Genomic DNA, 21,589 nt, shown 5'->3' on the forward strand with positions numbered 1-21,589 from the left:
GGAAATACTCATGTAAAGTACAAGTACCTCAAAATTGACCTTAAGTACAGTACTTGAGTAATGTACTAAGTTACTTTTCACCACTGTCTAGTTGACTGTTTTCTGGCACAGTGTGTAATACTTGAGTAGTAAAACTGGTTTTATTGGATTTGTTTTGTTTATTTTGTAACAGACACTGTTTCACTGCACAGTTGGTAAGCGTGTAGCAGAGTTTACAACACTTTGCACGCAAATAGTTTCTCACATACACACACACACACACACACACACACACACACACACACACACACACACACACACAAAATACTTGGCCTCAAGAAGAATTATGAAAGATTTAAACATCATGTTCAGACAGGTGATGGCAGATGGGTCACACTCCATTACAGTAGGTGGCGATAAAGCTCCGGATCACAGTCATTGTTTACTATAACACAAGAAGCAGTGCTCGTCGCTGGCTTTCTGGCTAGCTTGGTGAGATTATTTGTTGTTTTTTATGAAACCTACTCTGCGTTTTCCTTTTAGAGGTTACTCCTTATCTTTATCATTATAGCTAAGAAGATGATAGTAGTGATTTATGTCTTTCTGTATCATGTGATTAACGGAGCAAAGCGAGCTCGTCCCATTAGAGCTGAAGTTAGCTATTAAGCTAACTGTAGCATTAGCTGGCAGTTACCCACAGCTGTTAGGTAAAACATGATTCACTTTATTTTATTATTTTTATTAGATCTAGATGTCCTTCAGTATATTTACATTCGCCCCAGGATCTTCATTATGTTGGTTGTTTTGGAAATAGTTGTCAATTGAAGTAAGTTAACTGATAACATAACATACATTGTTATGTTTAGTCTCCTTGGTCGTTTTGCTGTAAGTAATGTTATATGCATGTAGTTTGTAATAATGTGGACTCATTAATATGAGTTACCTCAGCTGAACAACAACAAGTAGTGAACTAAACGTTAAGGAAGTCTTTGTTTTTGTCCACAACTCAAAGATATTCAGTTTATTATCATAAAAGACTAAAGAAACCAGAAAATATTCACATTTGAGCAGGAATCTGAGAATTTGGACATTTCTTTTCTTAAAAAAATGGCTCAAACCAATAATTGATCATCAAAGTTGTTGGTGATTTATTTAATTAGTTGTCAACTAATCAGTTAACCGACTAATTGTTGCAGCTCTTCTAATGATGCTAGGGGTTAACTAATACTTTCTTTAGGTGTTTCATAAACGATGGATCAGAAAATTCCTTATGATGACTACCAGCTCCCAGTGGTGTTTCTCCCCTCTTATGAGAACCCACCAGCATGGATACCTCCACAAGAGGTATGTCACATCCTACTAGAGCCTCACTGTGTGCTTCAAAACCAAACATAACTTTTCTGCTGAACCGTCCAGTTGCAAAGGTGCAAAACAGTATGTGATGTCCCATAACACCAATTTATACGGGTTGTTAAATCTTCCTCACAAGAATAGTTGAGCTCTCTGTGTCATGATGCCATCATTTTGGAAGTGGTACAGTATCACACTTTTCTGTGTGATATTTTCAGCGGGTTCATCACCCTGACTACAACAATGAGCTCACCCAGTTCCTACCTCGCACAATTGTACTGAAGAAACCTCCCGGAGCACAGCTGGGCTTCAATATCCGCGGGGGCAAAGCCTCACAGCTGGGAATCTTCATATCCAAGGTGTGTGTGTGTATCTCTGGTGTTTGGTGTGTTTTCATTCATTCGCTAATTGTGTGCTTTTCAAAAATTTCCACATTGTGATTTCTGTGTGTGTGTGTGTGTGTTGGCAGGTGGTCCCAGACTCTGATGCCCACAGAGCAGGGCTACAGGAGGGAGACCAGGTTCTTTCTGTGAATGAGGTTGATTTCCAAGATATAGAACACTCAAGAGTAAGTCAGAGTGGTACTTTCATGTTATTATTATACAGTATACATCTATACAGAGGAGTGTTATTGATATTGAGAAATGAGGTTGCACATGTTAATAGATGTATTTGAATTCACATCACTGAGATCTTCACTGTGTACCTACAACAGAATGCAGCTTCAACAAACATGTGACATCATTTTCTCTCCAGAATGTGGAGGATATTTATATGATACTATAAACACAACTTTTCAACTGAGATGTACAACAGGTATATTTATGTTTGGCAAATTATTTTTCTTTGTAAGTCACGGCCGATCACTCTCTAAAAATATTTGTCCTTTTGGGTTATGACACCGTTACACAAATCGAAGTATCATTATGCAAACAATGTTAAATGTAGAAAAATACAGCAGGCATCCACCGAGTCTTTGTCGGTGCGTCATAGCTGATCTGATCTCCCTGTGAAGGGGCAAAGATCACATTACCTCATTAAGGTGATCCCGATGTGGTATTTCTGACGACATTTGTGTCCTATCAATTGTTAATGAGTAATAACTTTTTTAATGTACTCTATTAAGTTTATTTCTTCTTTCTTTTTAGGCTGTAGAGATTCTGAAAACTGCACGAGAAATCCTGATGAGGGTTCGCTTCTTTCCTTACAGTAAGTCTGGTTTTACAGATTGCTATTAAAAAGCATTATGGCGATCTGAAAGTCATATAAATAGTCTGTCAGCCTCCAGAGTTGACATTTGCTATAGCTTTGCTTTACAATGCAACTATGAATGACCATTTATGTAGTTGCATCATTTCGTACATATAGGAATACTACTGAACACTGTTTTTAAATTTGTATTATTAGGTAAAATGCCTAATAATACTTCTATCTATACTTATTGTGAATATACAGTCCAGACCGTAAGTATTCGGACAGTTACACTGTCAACTCTGAGCCATGTGAGAGTTCTTTTGTGCGTGAACTAATGTTGAAACGACACACATCTGCTCAAGAAACATTTAGTAGCCGAGTGTCCGGTTACATTTGAATCCCTTAACTTTGGGCACCACGTGTTAAAAGAGCTATATCTCCCACACAGTTCTTTCTATAAAGCTGAGACTTGACACTTGAATGTAGTATCCATTTTTTTTGTTTCAGATGAAATGTCCTGAAGAACAAAAACAATGTAGCTTATGATCTGGACTGTTTAAGGCTTTGTGATCTAAAAACTACATTTAGATTTTGGTTACAGAAATGATGCCCATGTTTAAAAAAAAATCAAATGATTGATTTCATTTATGTTGAGAGGATACATCCAGTAACTATGGAAAAAAATGTTCATTATGGTAATAACGTATGCATAATTTGCTTTAAAATACACATAATACATGTTGGAAGATATGTTTAATCTGTATTTGAACTATTGGGGTCACTGTTTTCCTTTTTCTGCCCCTTTTCTGTTTGTACTGTACATCGTATGTCAGCAGCATCCTTTTTATTTACTATTATTATTATTATTATCATCATCATTATTATTATTAAGTTTTCTGTACTCTATATATGTTTTCAAAAAGCCTAAATAGTATTTCCTGACCATAAATTGCAAATAAATCCACATATACTGTATAATAAAGTGCTAATATATGTAACAAAAAAACAACTCAAGTGATAGAATGAAAATATAGGCCTGTTTTCTTGCTTTGTATACAAACATTACTCGGGCAATCAAATCTTTAACAGCAGGAAAGTCAGAAAAAATAAAATAGGATAAGATAAAATGTAATTCATCCTGGAGGCTATGTTTGTTCCCGTTTTGGGAGTGATAGCAGATTCTAATCAGTTTTGGATTTGGACCGTGGACTGTGCCTTTTGAAACGTCACGATACATACGCCTTACCAAAATGACAATAAAAAGATGAAGGGTGTGGAAAAGAAAAAAAGCTTCTGTGAAGAACAGATCTCTCTTTGTTGGAGCAAACCAAAAGAATGTAAAGCTTGTCGGCGCTTAAATGCCAACAAGTTAGAGCACCCACGTACTGCAGCAACGATAACTATCTGCCTTACCTTACTGCATGCCTTCAACAATGAAACTGGCTTTTGAGTCATACTGGTAGACTAGCAGACTATAATAACATCTCTTTTGGTATTGTGATGCTGTTGTATTTGTGTGCTTTCATCAGACTACCAAAGGCAGAAGGAGAGGACTGTACACTAGGCGGCAGCATTATCAGAGAGAGCGAGGTGGACTGACACATCACTGCACCGTCATCACCCTCCTCCCACAGACTCCGGCCTCCATTCTGTCTCAGCTTCAAGATGACTGATGTATGACTAACAGACTCATTCACAGTCCCTCATGTTATACACTCAGTTTCTGCTCTAATCTACTGTGATACACGATGATTGCTACTCCATCAGGATGTTTCACAGAAAATCCTTTTTATAGGTTCTTGGCATTCAGAATTTATAAGCAGAAGCTTTGCAGACATATTATATGATAAATTATAGAAGCGACATATATTTTTTGTCACGTACAACATTTATAGACCCTGAATAATTTAACAAAGCATTTACTCACTTTTCCCTTATTAGATTTTTCTTTGACATATACAGTAGGGTCTCAGACCTTTGGAACCTACTGGATAGACAAGTTCAGAGTAGCACTTGACACTGATATAAAGTAGAGACATATTTCTATGTATATGTAGAACATTGTGTATAAAATGTACATATGACTTAGATTTCAGTACACACTGACACATACTGTAAGGTACAAAGACAGCAGGGCCTTACGTACTGTAAGAGCAAATGAAAAGTGCAAGACTTCTGTTAGAATTTCAACTAAATATCACTGTGAAAATACTGTTTTTAAATGTCCATAACTGTGTAAAAAATACACAGTAATGTAAATACATTTCCATGAGTGCTTTTAAGGGCCCAACATCACTCTGATCTTGTCAAGTAGCACATTTAAAAAAAAATGTTACTTTTTCATACATTGTGATTTATATGATGAATTCATTACATGCATGTATAGCTTCTGAGATGAACTATGGATTATATTGTATTAATTTATGTACTGCAAATTTAAGGTGACATAATGTCGACAAGGAAAACTTCCAACATGGGATTAAAATGCATGATAACAGTACCATGCAGAATATGTACACTCACCAGCTGCTTTATTAAGGACACCTGTGCAATCTAACGCAAAATATTAGGAACACTTTCCAATAAAATGCACTCCAGTACACCACCACCACCCACTAAGACCACAATAATAAATATAAAGTAGAATTATCACCTTTCTGACAATGTCAACAAAATCAAACGTATAAGCTTCATAAATGTAGAATATATGGCAGAGCTGTTGTATTGGATTAGATTGCACAGGTGTACTTAATAAAGTGGCTGGTGAGTGTATATCTTAATATATCATGACAATAAATAATGACATGACTTAAACTTCCCTTTGGGATTGATAAAGTACTTTATCTTTAGTATAACAGTGTTTCATCTGTGTGCAACACAAAACTTTCTTTTTAACCATTGTGAACACATATGTAAATACCTGCCTGCTGTCTCATTCTTTTGTACACTGCTTTTCATTTTTTTTATATATATAAAAGGAAAAACTGGTTTTCCATTTGAACTTTATCTTCATGAACTTGAGCTCATTATGAAAAAAATATCTTGAAGTGTTTTTCAGCAAAGAAATAAAAGGTTTGAACCATTTTGACCTCGTCTTTGTACTTGGAAACTCTTCAGCTTGAGCTGGAAATGGACCGGTTTGCACAGGTTCAAGTAGCCAAACTTGTTCTTGTTTGTAGGTCGGTTTCTCTTGAGACTGATTATCACCTTCAGAGGAATGCAGTCAGTACAAGTAATTACCAAGCATGTTAACCTTGTCAGGTTTATTTTTTAAAAAGTCAGCACCATGTAACGTTTTTAAACATCAAATATCAGAGGAGAGAAAAACCTATCTCAGGCTACCAGGCTTCATTTTACGGTCTTTTCTGCATCATAAGTTGATCTGAGCTTATGGTAACTTCAAATAAATAAAATAAATGGAGATCCATCACTGCCATTTCAATCCTTCAGGTAAAGTCATGATTCAACTGACAAAATACAAACTTATGTACATTTTACATGTTATTACAACCACCTAGACAGATCAACACCTGATCCCTTCTTTGAGTGCCGATGCAAGTCTAATGTCTGTACAACTTATATATAAATCACAATGCGTACACTTTGATTGCACAACAGAATATATACAAAGAACCTTCAGACAGTTTTCCTGTATTACATATGGAAAATATGAATACAGCATAATTGGTCACTAAAAATAAAATTAAATAAAATCGAACTGACAAATAAAATGAGCATGTTTAAAAACAAAATCAGTGGCAAAAGTAGTGATAAGTGAAGTGTTTTTTTCCGCATTAAGCTTAAGAATAGTGTAATAACTGCCTGAGAGACAGATTCAAGCTGCTGCACAAACCCAGAACCTTTCACCATCATAGGTTTCATGTTAATAGGCTGACATGAAACCTATGTTTCAACAGTGTGACTAAACTATATCAGTGTGATTTAACAAGATAAAAAAGTGATTTGAAGTGTGTAACGCAGGTTTCAATGATTTGGATCTGACATTCAAAAAAAAAAAAGGCTAAAAATGAAAGAACTTGCCAGAAATACATATATTTTCCCTTCACTCAGTACTTATACCACTGACGGTCACTGATGTAATTTCTGTTCACAGTCACTTGTAAAGGCAAAGACTCACTAGTGGACAACTACACTTAATTTCTTCTCATTTAAACTTTGTTCACTTGTAGTGTAGCTGCAACTAAAAAAAAGAGGCCTGAGGGAGGACTCATTGTAAATACAGTGCTGTAACAATGCCACATTCAAACCCCAACACCTCTAAACCTGTACATTAAAAAGAAAAAAAAACACTGGAGAGATGTTTAGCTTAGTTCAACATGGTCTGAGGTGAATGGCAATGTGTTCTGTGCTCATTTCCATCTGGTAAGACAGTTGTAAACACTTCATGCTCTTGCTCATCCCAAAAGGCACACTGATTTGAACTGGATAACCGTTCGAGAGTATCAGGATGACATTGCAGAGAGTTGGAGGTCTCAAGTATACAGTCTATCCCTCCAGTCTTTCCCTCTTGGCCAGCATCCTCCCATCACTTTGATGTGATTCAACTGCCGTCCTCCACATCCATTTTGGAGCTCTCATCCACGTTTTCTAGCGAGCCCGCTCTCTGTATCAACAGTTCGGCGGGGTCCATCATTGGCAGCGTGCTCTGCTCTGGGAACAGCCAAGGCTTCTGGTCGGGAGAGTTCTGCTGTTTCCACTCTGGGTAGTTCTGTCCCGCCTTGTGTACACTCTTCAAAACCTAGAGGGAGTGGGCCCAAGAGAGGGTAAGATTATCAGAGAGCAACAATCTGACACACGCCACACCTTCATATCAACAAAGCTGGTAATAAAACACTATGTAACAGATTTTATGGCAAGCAGCTGAAGTGATTGTGAGCAACTATTTACAGCCCTGAAACTTTTTTAAAAGGTGAAATGTGAAAACCGAGATGTTAGCTTAAGAGTGATACTACTAAGTTATCTACATTTTTACAAAGGTGTTTACATTCTACAAATTGCAAAATGGCAATCTTGCATTTGCCAATAGAGGTCACACAACCACTGAACTTTTAACTATTTGTTTTTCCCTTTTACATAAAGTCAGATACAATTTAGTGAAAACGTTTGCTGTGGAACCATTTTAATTGATGCTGTGATGCTCTGTCAACTCCATTTTCTTTTAATACTATAGATTAAAAAAAGTCTACACACCCTTATGAATTTAGAAGACAGTAAAGATAGAAACAACAACAACATAGATGTCAGACTTGTTCCATCTTTAATGTGATCTAATGTGATCTTCCAACAAACAAAAATCCAGAGAAAACCAAATCATTAATTATTAGGAACATTTTAAATAAAAGAAACTACTACACCCTGTTTGCATAAGTCTGCACACTCTGTCCAACTAATACCTTGTGGAAGCACATTTTGCATTTATTACAGCAGCAATAAAAGTCTCTATTAGCTTTGCACATCTAGACTTTGGAATTTTGTCCCATTGTTCTTTGCAAAAAAGTTCAAGTGCCTTCAAATTATGAGGGAATCTCCTGTGTACAACTCTCTTTAGGTCATTCCACATGTTTTTGATCGATTGAGGTCTTTTGATCTTCTGAAGCCACGTCTTGGTCAACTTGGATGTGTGCTTTGGGTCATTGTCATGTTGGAATGTGAAATTCCTCTTCAACTCCAACTTTCTGACAGAGCCCAGCAGACTTTGTGACAAAATATCATGATATTTCAAGCTATTCATTATCTCGTCTATCTTGACAAGAGCCCCCTGACCCAGCTGAAGACTAGCAGCTCCAAAGCATGATGCCACCACCACCATGCTTCACAGTCAGTATGGTGTTCCTTGGATGATGAGCTTTATTGGCTTTGCACCAAACATATCTTTTAGAATTTAGGCTGAAAACTTCAGCCTTTGTTTCGTCAGACCATGACACATTTTCCCGCATAGTTTGGGGTGACTGAATGCATCTTTTGGCATAATTCAGACAGGCTTGGATATTCCCTTTTTGTAAGAAAAGGTTTCCGTCTTGCCACCCTACCCTATAGCTCAGACATGTGCAGAATACAGGAGACAGAGGTCACATGCAAGGAGTGACCAGCACATGCCAGAAATTCCTATAGTTCCTTCAATGTCACTGTTAGCCTCTTGGCAGCCTCCCTGATAAGTTTTCTCCTTGTCCTCTCATCAACTTTGGAGTGTCGTCTTGATCTTTGCAATGTCTCAGTGGTGCCACATTTTCTCCACTTATTGACTCTGGTTTTGACAGTGCTCTATGGTACATCCAACGCCTTTGATATTCTTTTATATCCCTTTCCTGATTGGTACTTTTCAACAATTACATCTTGCAGTTTTTTTTGGTAACTCTTTGCGAACCATTGCTCTCCCAGTAGGATGTAACCCCAAACATTCAAGCTAATCCTACAACAGCTGAATCACTTTCATTGATGGTAGGTGTATGCTATTTACCTACAGGCATGGTTTTGAATGTGATTGGTTAAATTTGAACACAGTTAGAGCCCCAATTATGAAAGGATGTACTTATGCAATCAGGGGGTTGTAGTTTTTTGGGTTTTTTTTTATTTAAAATGATCCTAATAATTAACTGTTTTTGTGTTGCAATTATAAGGGTATTTAGACTTTTTATATCCATTGTACATTTTGGACATTGTAGGTCATCATATAAATATTTTATATGACTATATATGACAACTATAAACAATTCCCTTGTCACTCAGATTTAAGCATGCAAGGAAACACTTTTCCTGAGGAAACTTAGCATGATCCCACAGGTATTAACAACTACTATATTAAAACCTGCTCTCGACTGCTAAAATGCACTTTGTATTCTTTGTAAGATTTGTTTTAAAAAAAAAAAATTGCTATTCCTTCCTAGGGGACCACAGCCTGTTTGAAATAGTGCAATCTATTAAATTACTTACAGACTTGCATTTACACTATTTATTTTTTGTCTTTAACTCTCTTCCTCTTGACATTTTCCTCTCTTAAAAAGATATTGTTTTGCTTTTATTGCTATTTACTGTTGAGTTTACATTGTTGTTTTATTTACTCTTGTAAAGTGATCTACAATTAAGGATTGCATTATTTTCAGTCTTTTCTTTTTATAATAGTCACAACTTATCCAAAGGTATATGTTTTTACCCTATAATGTTTTAGTTTATAGAAATCACTGTTACTACGTAAAGGAGGTCAAGTTTTCTGTCTAGTTAAAAAGGCCTGAGTCTGTAAGTGGTAGTTTCACACACTCATTGATACTGACTAAATAGTTTCAAACTGTAGAGGATATGAAACCTGGAGAACGAGTTCTCCCAGGCAAGAGAGCAACAGCTCGAGCTGAGATACTCCTTTGTCAGCAACATTACCAAGACAGGCCTTCAAATTGGGTTTCTATGGTTACCATTGTCCTTTAAGACACATGAAACTCTCACTCCCTTAGGTGCACAATCACCTACTGCACACTTCTTAATCACATCGTGGACACACACACACCCACACTGTCAGACACAGTTAGGTATTTTTAACCTTATCACTTTCAACGCTGCTGTTAACTGGACGTGAACTAAACTTTTACTGTAAAGAGTTTGTGACAATATTTGTGTTGTGTTACGTACCCGGGGAGCAAGAACTTGAGATGCTTTGTTTACCACCCACTTTGGAAGAGAACCTGGAGCAAAGACAGAAGGGTAAACATTAAAAAGCTCTAACAGCTCTAACAAAAAAAAAAAAAAAAAAAAAAAGCTCAGCAAGAGTTCTCAATTTGAAAACAATAATGTAATTGTTAATTATGGACTCACCTTTGGGGTCGGCTTGTGAAAGGTATATGAAAGTGCAGCTATTTGGTCCTGTGGGCTTAATGTAATAGCCGGTGAGGATGGAAATGGCTCTTACAAGGTCGCTGCGAGGAGGGTGTTTCTGTAATTGAGTCGAAACAGTTTGCAGAGCAATGAGAAAAACTACAATTACTACCTCTTTCAAGACACTGGACAAGTGGACATGTAAACAGGCCACTTTAAGTATGGATAAAACAAGTTTCTGTAAATGGTAAAATAACTTTGGTGCACAGAAAACATTAAGACCATAGGTGTCAATGAGCTGTAGAAATGTCACATTTAAAGACAGTGGTTGCTACGGGCCTCGGAGTGTGTGGAGGAGGTGGCATACCGGGTGTTTGACGGAGAAGTTAACGATAATGTACTCGTCATCCGTCACCTGCCATGAACGCAGTGTCACCACGTCTCTGTTCTTTATCGGCTTTGGACAAAGCCCTGCAGAAAAGAAAAGACATACAAAGAAAAACAAAATTGGGTTACAATGTGTTAAGACGTCCTTCGTGAGTTCAGTTTTTCACTGTCAAAACCTTTGTTTCAACAAGTGCACCCATGTTATGACAATAAATACACTGGCGGAATAAGGGGTAGCATCAGCTTACAACAGTGTCGACAGAAGAAACAGATTCTAATAAATTAGAAATGGAAGTAGAGGAAACGCCACAATGTGATATGGACAGAAAAAGGTTTAAATATGTAAATATCGACAGAAGAGCTTGTTGATGAAAAAATAATGGTCGCATTGTTTAGAACTATTTTTTCCATACTGGATAGTACACAAGCTTATCTTCAAAATCCAAACTGATAGTCAGCTTCTAAATATGCATGCACATTCCCTTTCCTGTGTTTGCATTTCTTGTTTGCAACAGGTGAAACTGAGTCAGGCCACGCACTGGAGACCGACAGGTTAATGGTGGGTCACATTAGAGAGACAAACGCACAGATGAATGTGATAAGATTAAACAGATAGGAGAAGTTCTCACATGAGTAGTAGCCCACATCAGCATTAGCAGAGAGCCGAGCAATGTCAAAACTCTCCAGCATGGTGGGATCCCATTTCTTACGGTACTGGCTGTCATGAAGGACATCATACATGGTAGCAGCTGAGACATCCTTGATTGTCATTTTGCACTGAAAATACACACAAACACACACTTATATATTAATTTATGGTAAGCTTACAGTAGACCAAGAGACATCCAACTATAATATCCCAATGGAGTTAAAGATATAGTAAAGTCAGTGTTAAAATGAACTTACCTTGATCTTGTGGACTTTGGGTGGAATATTATGTCCTTTATTTGCTGGAGGAACTTCGACCCACACTTGCATCCCATTATTGTCATACTTGTTCAACCAATTCTCCATTGATAAACACTGCATTTTGAAGTCAGAGAAGGCCGCCTCGTCAGGTAATTTAATCGAATGGTGAGACATTTTTCTTAAAATGCGAATCAGTCGGGTAAAAACCACCACCAACTTGTCTTCTTTCGTCCCTTTAAAAAGAGCACAACCTGCTCAGGTCAGCCAGGTATATGTGTTTGATGTGGTCGACGGTTCAACGACTTTAAGTCTTCTGTAGCTGCGTGCCACTGGCGACACGAATATATGCGACTTGATCGCCAATCAAGTCGAACAGGATTTTTGTGTTGAATTCCTGAACCATTCCTTCAAACGCCTCTCTCGCTGACGTCACAACGCTTCCTGAGTCCAGGTGTGCTGCACACGTGCCTAGTTTGTCCTGCCCCCCCCCGAAAGGACCAGAAAGCACCAAAATTTACACTATAACATGCAAACTACTGTATGTGTCTAAAGTGATACCAGTGGAAGCAGTGAGTTCAAGAAAATAGCTGTCTTGTCGTGTTTTGTTGTCAGAAGTGTGAGAGGGTTACACACACGCACGCACGCACACACATGCACGCACGCACAGCAGGCTGAGCACTGTGGGCTGCTCAGGGGAGTGGGTGGGTGAGAATTGGTCAGTGTTGATGAATCAAAATTTTTATCACGACTAAGTTTTAAACAAAAAGTATACGAGGTGGGTAAAATATAATATGTAGAACTGAATCTATCCTGGTAGATTTGGGCTGTAGTTGGTTTTAACAAGAAATGCTTCTATTTAAATCTAAATTAACGTTGAAAGAAGTGATAACCTCTTTAAAAACGTGGCTATAATGGAGGTGAATCTTCACTTAGCATTCATATATATAATTAGCTGTTTTATTTCAACAAGTGTCAACAAAAATATGTATTTATTTTACATCTGGCCAAGACATCTTTGCTCTTCCCTCCATGTGTAGAACATACACACACACAAAATTATCCAAGTAGGCGTATATAGGCCTATATTTTAGATATTGGCAATAACATTTATAAACCTGCCATTTATAGTCAGCTTTATTACATCACAAGCTTTTAATATCTTCGGCCAAAATACATTGTCAAAGTGAGTAAAGCCGGCTCGTGTTCATTCTGTTCTTGGCCGCACCTTTCTGTTGTAATCTTTCATGTCTGTGATGCATTGCTTAATAGTTTCAGTCTACTTTGGCAATGTGTGACTCAAACAGATACACACCTATTATATATATATATATATATATAACAGGTTCAACTTAAACTCAGGTACTGTATGCAGTTCATTATATGCTGTATTACCAAGTAAAACATTATGTGTGTTAACTAATCCTCAGTAATTGAGAAGGAATTGGGTGACAAAACACCACTGTTATATAATCTGTTATGGAATGTTTTGTTATGTCAGTGCTTCATAAAGAAAGGCATCATAGAGGTTACACTTTGGTGAAATATCTTTATTTTATTCCATGTGATAAGCCTACACTTGTGTTTCATTAACTCTCCTTTTTATACATCAGATAGTAATAGTATTCACACAAACGTTGCTAAACACGAGTAGACAGCATATTTCAAATGGACAGACACAATTCAGAATAGCACAAAGCTGAGTATTTAGTCGTGACAAGTAGTACAAGAGCTGCTCATGTTAAAATGTTTGATGTAATTAAATACTTAAATTTTTAAATCCATTTTTAAAATGTTGACAGTTCAAAACAAGCTACTATGCAAATGACCAGTGTCTTATGTTGTGCTATGGCTAGTTAGTTGGCTTGTATTACTGTACACTGTGTGTGTTTGTGTATTTGTGTGTGTCTGGAGACAGTGCAGCCTTTAACCTGTGACTGTAAACCAAACTACTGACTACACACACTGCAAAAAGTCCTTTCTAGCAGTGCGACAGGAAAAACATTACCAGGCCTAAATGTTGCCTTTGGGTGGAGTCCCAGCAGACACGCAAACAATAAATAAAACAAACTTCCAACATGCGTGTCAGCATCTGTACTTTTGGTCAAGCGTACAATGTTATTTATGTCCAAGTTACAAAATAAATAAACACATAAAACCAACAGTCCTACACAGGCAATAGCAATACAGCGAAGGATACTGCAACTAACTTCTCTGCAATTTTTTACAGCAAGGGTGTTAGTAAGCGTTAGCTGTATCTGAGGACAAAATCTTTATCTACCAGCTCTACAAAACAACTAGTGAAGCCATGAACCAGTCAGCAGGCTTCTTTTATATTTTACAATATTGTGGCTTGATTCAGTGCACAACGTTGGTGAACAAACAAGCAAGGCATCTGTGTTCTTATCCATATAAATCCTGCATGGTGAGCATGCTGCAAGTTCTTGCAATAGTGTAATCAACACAACACAAATTATCAATGAGATGGTGGGTACGTCATAGCGACCAAAGTGACAACTTTCCATCAATGTGGAAAAACTAAACACTGGCCTTCTTTTTTGTTTATACATTAAGGGGCATCTAATAACTGAAAAACTTCTCCTCAGACATGTTAGTATGCGTGCAGCTAATTTGACAACGTTGGAAAGAGAGTTGCTATAAATTTATTGACATAGTTTCAGGTTAGTAGCCATTCGAATGAACTTGGGATGGCCTCCCTTTGATGGAAATGATCCCTATTTCCTCATTACTTGGTTTTACATCCCTTTTGCAGCACTGTTTGGCTTAGGGTCTAAAATTATGTAAATCTAGTTTACTAAACACACTGTTGTATTTGGCGGATTATGCCTACAGATGTGTTAAGATAATATCTAATGAATGGTTCCATTGATACTCAGTGAAAAGGGTTAATTTGAATCTTATGTGGCAATGTGATGAAATTCACTGGTAAGATCCTGTCTGTACTTCCTCAAAATAAGACAAAGTGGAGAAATAATCAGTCATCTGAGAGAAGATATAGTTTAGAGAATGTTTACGCAAACTCTCCATTGAAAATTTAAAAAAAAGAAAAGAAAATAAAAATACATGTAACGGGCTGAGAACTCAACCTTGCAGAGTCATTTAAATAATCCAAAGCAGTTTTACTTTACAACAATGACGAGAGTAACAGCACTAAGATTCTGAACTGTGCAATAACTCATGAGCAGTTAGCTATGTCAGTCTGCAATCCCATATAATGCCATGCAACTGGATGAAAATCTGAACATATCATTGAACTTATTCCTTGTTTTAAATGTTTACTTTTGAACCTTTTTTTTCCCCAGATAATCTGTTTCAATACAGTAATGCACATCCACACGGTTACTCTGAAAAGTCACTGAGTTGAAAAGGGAAAAAAAACGACGGGTCCTCCATTCCAATGGCAGTGTGCCAAGGGGTGGAGAGAGTGGCCACTGAGAGACAAGCTGTTGGTGGGGAGGAGACAGGCTGGGTGGGGGTGAGGTGTACTAGCATGAGCAGCTGCTCTCGGTGACAGTCATCTCTGGCTGTTTCTCCAGTTTGATGTCGATCACTGCGAGGGTTTGGTTAAGCAACAACATCGATGAATGTGCAAATTTCACTTCAGTATTTTCTGCAGTGCTATCTGGCTACCATCTCATCAGTGAACATACTATCGTTTCTGCACAGTAAACTAAGAGGCACATGATTCCAGGCCATGGTACTAACAGCGTGACAAAAGTAAGGTGACAATTTTTTGTCGAAGCAACTTTAAAAAGGATACTGTCCTCTTTGCTTTTCTCTGGTGTGCTATCCATACCAGGCAATGCAGCAGCAACACGACGGAACAGCTATAAAACAAAGTAAGAACAATTAAATGTTTGTTCTTACAAGGATGTTATACAAAGTAAAATGCTGTAAAATAGGGGTGGGTGATTCGGACAAAATCTTCCATCTATCACAGTGCACGTTACATATTGTGAATAGTACAATTTCTGGAAATTCAATTGAGAAACTGTTAAAATAACCAGCTGGGAATACCTGTTGCAGTGTCTGAAAGTGTCTGAAAAACAATGGTACTTATAATCACATTGATGCAAAAATCCTGTAAATCCAATATTGCCACAATGCAGTCATGCTCAGTGATTTGCTACATTATCCATAATGCCCAAATACAAATGGATATTAAAGGGATAGTTAACTTAGCATAAACAGTATAGGAAAATGAGACGATAGACAATTTATATAATCTCTATGTATGTATCGTCATATCACCCACCCCTTTTGTCAAATGGGATATACTGTATATAGACAGAAAGTGGTCAACTAGTCACTCCTAAATAGTGCATTTTATTGAACAGGCAAACACAAGAAGCAGTTAAGCAGTGACACAGAATGTGACTGTAATTACAGGTTGAGGTAACAGCATGAGAGTGAAGGTTGTCGTGCTAACCTTCTCCACTGAGCAGATCCATTATACTCACAAAAACATTTTTGAAAGCTCCAGAAATTTTAGTGAATCAGACATGAAGTACTTGAGCAAGAATAAACACGGTAGCAGTAAACCTGTGCAGAACAAGTGAATCAATATCCAGACTAATACAAGCAAAGCTTGTGGGGGGAAAAACACAACTCATATGTACTGAGAACGCTAGGATATGTCATGATGAGCCACAAGAGGGGAAACAAGAGGTAAAAAGGAGAGTGTAGTCTTTGAGAGCAGAATGAGCTTAACTACCCTGAGAGAGCAGAATCTCTACCTGTTTGACATTGTAGCCAGTCTTTGCGCTGGTTTCAATGAACATGACATTCAGTTCCTTAGCTCTCTGCTCGCCCTCCTCCGTGGTGATCTGTCTGCTCAGGTAGAGGCAGAAGGGGGGAGATGGACGAACAGACAGATATGGAAAGAAACATCGCAAAGAGGACGGGCCAAAAGGAGAGGGAAGAGATGGAGAGAGAAACAAAGAGAGAGCTCAACACAGAATCTTTTTTGGGGTGAAAAAGAGAGAGAGAGGTTAGTTTAGTTATAACAGACAGAGAGGAAGACAAAGGGAGAGAGGCTGCTGTGCTGAGTAAAGATGAAGCAGCAGGAAAATGACTCCATAGGTCACCCATTCACTCAACAGTCGCACTCTGATCCATATATAATGAATACATGGAGTTGTACATATTCCAGACGTCACAGTTGGGCCTCCCTGACCTAAAGGACATCGGGACCTGTGCTGGAAACAGTCAAGATCATTTGTCAGTATACACCTGCTGTTGCTGGACACCAACCTGTTTGACGTTATAGCCAGCCTTGGCACTGGTCTCTATGTACATCACATTGAGCTCACGAGCTTTCCTCTCTGCCGCCTCAATAGAAACTTGCCTGCCATGGTCCCGGGAGAGGGGGTGGGTGAGGGGAGGGAAGTGTGGTGGTATGGGGGGGTGGGGAAACACACACACAAACAACAACAACAACAAAAAAAAAAAATCAAAATGACATGGAGAGATAATGAAAGGTAACAAAAAAGCAAAGAAAAAAGGCAGAACAGAAATGTGATCAAATCATAAATAAAAAATATATAAATTAAAGATCTTAAATCAGTAATTAAAAAAAGACAAAATATGTAAAATACCAAGGGATGATAAAAGTCAAAATTGGATGAGGTGCACTGAGAGGAAGAAAAGTGGGATTCCAGGCTTTGGCAGAGTTTATACAGATTATACCACCTACTTCTAATTGTAGTAGTATTTTTAAATTATAGTCTATTCATCAATCTAGGTAAACAGAGTTTTAACATGTCATTCACACATCTCATACAACCATGTACCTTTTATCCGCCAAGTCTGTTTTGTTTCCAACAAGCATGATAATGACATCACTTCCTCTCTCTGTTCTAACATCATCAATCCACTTTGAAGTTTGTTGGAATGAATTAAGATCTGCAGAGGGGGGAAAAAAAAGCAAAATTACTTTACACATTAGCCACATGTAGCCCCCAAAAGACAGAAAGCATTCAGTATTTTAGCTATAGTTAAAAGTGTGCGCAAGCAGGTATTACTCTTGGTTAAAAAGGTAGAACATCTTGTGTCAGAACAGCTCCTCCAGTACTCATGTGTTAGTAAGCAAATGTATTGAGAATAGAAGAATAAAGAAGGAAAGAATAGTTCTAGAAATTTGGGAGATTTTAAGCAGCAATATATTAAGTGCAACTATGCCAAGACAGCGTCCTTCCAATTGCGCTAGTCCCCTACAGAACGGTTAGAGTACAGCCCTGACTCACTGGTGATGTCATAAACAACCACAGCAATGGTAGAGTCACGGATGTAGCTGGGAATAAGGCTACGAAAACGCTCCTGTCCAGCAGTGTCCCAAAGCTGGAGCCGGACCTGAGGGTTGGAACGGGAGAAGAAGAAGACAAGGAGGTGGAGATAAAGAGGGGGAAAGGCAGAACAAAAAAAGTGGCGAATAGGAAAGACATAAAGGAACTGCAAGCCAAGCAGCAGAGATGAAAATTGCTTTTTTTTTTTTTTTTTTAAATGGAGGAATGGGTCAGAGATGACCAGCTTTATGCATGACCAGCTTTGTGCATGTAAAAACATGTAAATGGAGGCCCAGCTCAATCATTATTTAGGCAGATCCTGTTTCAGATGATCTGAGGTGACATCTGAAGACATTTTCTGTTATTCCTTCCATCAGCCTCATACATAACAGCATTTAGGAAGCATAGACCCCCCTGGACATCGCTGGAGAAATGCTTTAGTGTCACTACGGCTGATGCGAACAGCCGGGAATATCCCCTCATCATGCTGTCCAGTGGGGTAGCCAGGCTAGTAAATGCTCTTTTATGCCCTTGCGCATGTTATGCCCTTGCACATACTAAGCGAAGGACAAGGAGGTGAGGCAAGGCCATGATACCTACTGGCTATGTCATAAACCACAACAGCAGCGGCTGAGTCGCGGATGTAACTGGGGATGAGGCTGCGGAAACGTTCCTGTCCGGCTGTATCCCAGAGCTGCAACCGAATCTGTGGCCAGCCGTGAAACGAATGTAGGAACAGGGGACATTTCATGACCCAGCCAGGGGGATGGAAGGAAAGCAAAAACTTGAAATAATGATGGGAACTAAAAACACGTTCACATGTGTGACAAAAATAAATAGTAAAATCTAGGATAATTCAGAAACACAATGTAAAATGGTGAAAGGGAAATAAATGGTGGCTACTACATTAAAAGCTGAAGCATGATTTAAGCAATTTCTAACAATTTTAATTCTAAGCCAATGGGAATGATGAAAATAACAATGACAAAGGCTTACCGTGCGATCTTCTAGGTACATGGTTTTTGACAAAAAGTCAATGCCAATAGTTGCCTGTAAAACAATCACTGCATCAAAACATAGCTATCAGAACAATAATTGACAAAGTACTGACCTCTATGGACAAGATAAACTATAACAGAAAGACATAAAGGAACAACTTATGTAGTTTTCTACAGACCTTTTTCACAATAGACATTTTTGACTTATTGGGTTTTTAAAGTAGGAACTGCTAACATTAATGATGGCTCTCTCATAACTGGGTGTTCCAGTATGCCATGTCAGTAATAAGTTAGTATGCACATTAGAGGTGTTCATACTTGTATGGACAGATCTTTTAACACTGAATCTTAAAACTGAACTGACTGAATCACCATTGTCGCTGGCCGAATCAGTGGCGCTTCCCCTCACTGGCAACTGAGAGCACCATTGTTGGCACAGTCATGATTCACTGTACATGACTTCCTTGTCAAAACCTTATCAAAAGACAGTGAAACCCACTGTACTGAAGTGCATTGGAACAGTGATGTGATTGCTTATTTTAGGGAAAAAGTGAATAATCAACATAGTCAGTGACTCATATCTTTGAACTGAACTCAACTGAACGAAACGATACAAATCGGTAAAGTGATTCATTACTTAAACCTCTAGTGCACACTGCCAAAGGCACAGGAACTGGAGCACATATTTAAAGTTATTAATTACATCTGTGGTTGACAAGTCAAAATGTTTGCTGTGAAAAAGGTGTTTTGGCACATTCAGTATACTGATAACAATACACTCTTAATATTTACTTTGCACACTAGTTCCATGTCAAGTTGGAGTATTTGCTTTTACCTGATAAGTGTTGTCGAAACTGTCATACATAAACCTGGTGATGAGCGAGGTCTTCCCAACTGTACAAAAACAGTGACAGACATTTTTAGACTTTAGTCCTGGTACTCAAAGATCATATGCAAAACTCCACTGTTGATATTAAATACCCAGTTGCATAAAGTCTAATTTGTCTTTCTAAGAAGACCAAAAAAAAAAAAAAAAAAAAGACTCAGTGACATCACATGGTGAGTAAATGGCTATCATCACTGATGCAATGTGGACTGCTGAACCCACACGCTGAGCTGGCACTATGGGTGGAGCCACAAAATTCAGAAAATGAAAATGGCTAGACTTCTAAATTTGTTTCATTATCACAGACTGTCACTATCAAAGTAGATAAGCACCCCTACAATACAATCACGCCAAGATAATGTCTGTATGCGTCCCTGTAAACTAGCGCTGACCGGTCGGGGAAAAGGCCGATTGCTGTAGACTCACTGGCCGACGTGGCTGTGCAAGGTGCTGCCGTAAGAAGCCAACAGCTAGCTTTAAGAGTTAAGTAGCGCTACAAAAACAAATAAGATAAATATTTATACGGAGCTTATTTTTTGAAGTAAATGTCTGTAACAAAGTCTTGACAACCACATTAGGATTTCAATTAAGCGGTGAATGTTAACATACCGTACCGTTAACATATATTGCCGTTAATGCTAGTATATTTCAGCCTAGCTCAGCTAACTGCTAGCTAAAAGTAGTTAGCCAGATACCGTTAGCTAGTTTCATTGGTGAGATGATGCTGAGCAAGGACCAATATACATTGCTTTAATTTGGCAGCAAACACATTTGTAGATAAATCACGAACAGTGCTGGTATGTTACGTTAACTTAAATCAATCTTTGAAATTATCAGTAAGACGAAGAGCGAGATGTTTGCTAATTTAGCAATCTGCGGTTAGCAAGCAGTACAATGACATCATCACGAGTGAGAAAATTTGTCAGATTCATCATCTTGCTCTCATATTTCTCTCTTTTAGACACTTTCTTAACACTGAAATGTTGAATTCTTGCTACGTATCATCACTGGCCGTTCATGTCTGAAGGGTAACTTTACCCCGCAAGCCAGCAGCAGGCTAGCTTTAGAAGCTAGTTAGCTCATCGTAGCCACTTTTCACATATTCCCTACATCCGCCCAAATTAACACTTGGTTAGGGTGCACTGTTCCCAGCTTACCACTCTGTTCGCCCAGGAAGACGAGCTTGAACTTTCGTAGAGGGTTGCCAAACTCTCCGCCGCCGGTTGTGGTTGACATTTTGTCAAAAAAAAAATACACAGCTAACTAGCTAGCTTGGCTAATGATGTGATGTCTGGACCGGAGAAGAGCGAGTAGTGTATATCTTTATCCTGCGCTAGCCAGAGCTTTTGTTTTTTAAACCTGCAGAAGTGAAATAGCGCAACCATGAGGCATTCTCTAAGAAACAGCAGTGACTGCAAAAGAAACTGTTACCGGTTACACCTTTTTACAAGCCCACATTTTCATTAAGACTTATTTTCATTTAAGTTATAGGTCGAAAAAAATAATTTTTCATAGATTGTGGCTAGACAGAGGTCATGGACATTTAGCCTACACATAGGCTTACTGAAATATTTATTCAGCTTTAGATGCTGACATTTTACTAACGCTAAGTAATATTATGATATTAAATAAATAAAGTAAAAAATAAATAAAGTGTTTTGCGAGTGTTTAGAAAACAGTTCAATAAGGGCAAAAAGAAAAGGAAGAAGCAGACGAAGAGGAAAGCTCTCTAAACAGATGGTTTTCTATGTGAGTCAGTT

At 38.1% G+C, this 21,589-nt stretch overlaps 4 protein-coding genes across 14 annotated transcripts in view; 2 read left to right on the forward strand and 2 right to left on the reverse strand.

Annotated features, from left to right (window-relative positions):
• Nucleotides 1-367: 367 nt before the first annotated feature.
• Nucleotides 368-5,607, forward strand: pdzd11 (PDZ domain containing 11). Of its 3 annotated transcripts, none has more exons than XM_067599580.1 (6): nt 368-471; nt 1,217-1,323; nt 1,548-1,688; nt 1,799-1,897; nt 2,478-2,538; nt 4,053-5,607. In XM_067599580.1, exons 2-6 carry the CDS (start codon nt 1,231-1,233, stop codon nt 4,085-4,087), a joined length of 429 nt encoding a protein of 142 aa, XP_067455681.1. In that variant the 5' UTR covers nt 368-471; nt 1,217-1,230; the 3' UTR covers nt 4,088-5,607. The 3 variants fall into 3 exon arrangements, with proteins under 3 accessions (XP_067455681.1, XP_067455682.1, XP_067455683.1); XM_067599581.1 differs by lacking the exon at nt 368-471 and adding an exon at nt 490-686; XM_067599582.1 differs by lacking the exon at nt 368-471 and adding an exon at nt 782-805.
• Nucleotides 5,608-5,771: 164 nt separating this feature from the next.
• On the reverse strand, nt 5,772-12,186 carry stard14 (START domain containing 14). Its single transcript, XM_067599579.1, has 6 exons — nt 11,641-12,186; nt 11,364-11,511; nt 10,715-10,818; nt 10,348-10,465; nt 10,165-10,217; nt 5,772-7,282 (listed from the first exon to the last, which is right to left on the reverse strand). Exons 1-6 carry the CDS (start codon nt 11,815-11,817, stop codon nt 7,085-7,087), a joined length of 798 nt encoding a protein of 265 aa, XP_067455680.1. The 5' UTR covers nt 11,818-12,186; the 3' UTR covers nt 5,772-7,084.
• Nucleotides 12,187-13,175: 989 nt separating this feature from the next.
• On the reverse strand, nt 13,176-21,214 carry rab41 (RAB41, member RAS oncogene family). 5 transcript variants are annotated; one of them, XR_010929676.1, is made up of 9 exons: nt 20,987-21,214; nt 19,779-19,837; nt 18,942-18,995; nt 18,546-18,651; nt 17,454-17,565; nt 16,915-17,008; nt 16,398-16,491; nt 15,422-15,488; nt 15,140-15,211 (listed from the first exon to the last, which is right to left on the reverse strand). XR_010929676.1 is itself a non-coding variant. In XM_067599594.1 (8 exons), the coding sequence occupies exons 1-8, from the start codon at nt 21,063-21,065 to the stop codon at nt 15,147-15,149; spliced, it is 636 nt and encodes a 211-aa protein (XP_067455695.1). In that variant the 5' UTR covers nt 21,066-21,214; the 3' UTR covers nt 13,176-15,146. The 5 variants fall into 5 exon arrangements, 4 of the variants coding, with proteins under 4 accessions (XP_067455695.1, XP_067455694.1, XP_067455693.1 ...); XM_067599594.1 differs by lacking the exons at nt 16,915-17,008; nt 18,546-18,651 and adding an exon at nt 17,907-18,012 and having other exon boundaries at nt 13,176-15,211; XM_067599593.1 differs by lacking the exons at nt 16,398-16,491; nt 18,546-18,651 and adding an exon at nt 17,907-18,012 and having other exon boundaries at nt 13,176-15,211.
• inppl1b (inositol polyphosphate phosphatase-like 1b) overlaps nt 19,892-21,589 on the forward strand; it is a 28,923-nt gene continuing 27,225 nt past the window's right edge. For 2 of the 5 annotated variants that reach the window (XM_067599583.1, XM_067599586.1), the window contains exon 1: nt 19,892-20,311. The gene's annotated coding sequence lies outside the window, so the exon portion shown is untranslated. Of the gene's footprint in view, nt 20,312-21,454; nt 21,579-21,589 lie in introns of those variants that run through there. The other 3 variants (XM_067599587.1, XM_067599584.1, XM_067599585.1) reach the window with 2 other exon arrangements.

Source organism: Thunnus thynnus, chromosome 9 (genome assembly GCF_963924715.1).
Source record: "Thunnus thynnus chromosome 9, fThuThy2.1, whole genome shotgun sequence".
NCBI lineage: Eukaryota > Metazoa > Chordata > Actinopteri > Scombriformes > Scombridae > Thunnus > Thunnus thynnus.

Bases quoted from the DNA above. Each gene is read 5' to 3' on its own strand.
- pdzd11 (XM_067599580.1), top strand. From the start codon at position 1,231: ATGGATCAGAAAATTCCTTATGATGACTACCAGCTCCCAGTGGTGTTT. The intron at 1,324-1,547 runs GTATGTCACATC...TGATATTTTCAG, and splicing joins CATGGATACCTCCACAAGAG to CGGGTTCATCACCCTGACTA. The intron at 1,689-1,798 runs GTGTGTGTGTGT...GTGTGTTGGCAG, and splicing joins TGGGAATCTTCATATCCAAG to GTGGTCCCAGACTCTGATGC.
- stard14 (XM_067599579.1), bottom strand. From the start codon at position 11,817: ATGTCTCACCATTCGATTAAATTACCTGACGAGGCGGCCTTCTCTGAC. The intron at 11,512-11,640 runs GTAAGTTCATTT...GTGTATTTTCAG, and splicing joins CCAAAGTCCACAAGATCAAG to TGCAAAATGACAATCAAGGA. The intron at 10,819-11,363 runs GTGAGAACTTCT...TCTTTTCTGCAG, and splicing joins TGATGTGGGCTACTACTCAT to GGCTTTGTCCAAAGCCGATA.
- rab41 (XM_067599594.1), bottom strand. From the start codon at position 21,065: ATGTCAACCACAACCGGCGGCGGAGAGTTTGGCAACCCTCTACGAAAG. The intron at 18,996-19,778 runs GTAAAAGCAAAT...ATTGTTTTACAG, and splicing joins GTTTCGACAACACTTATCAG to GCAACTATTGGCATTGACTT. The intron at 16,492-17,453 runs GTACATGGTTGT...CTACCTGAGCAG, and splicing joins ACAGACTTGGCGGATAAAAG to ACAGATCACCACGGAGGAGG.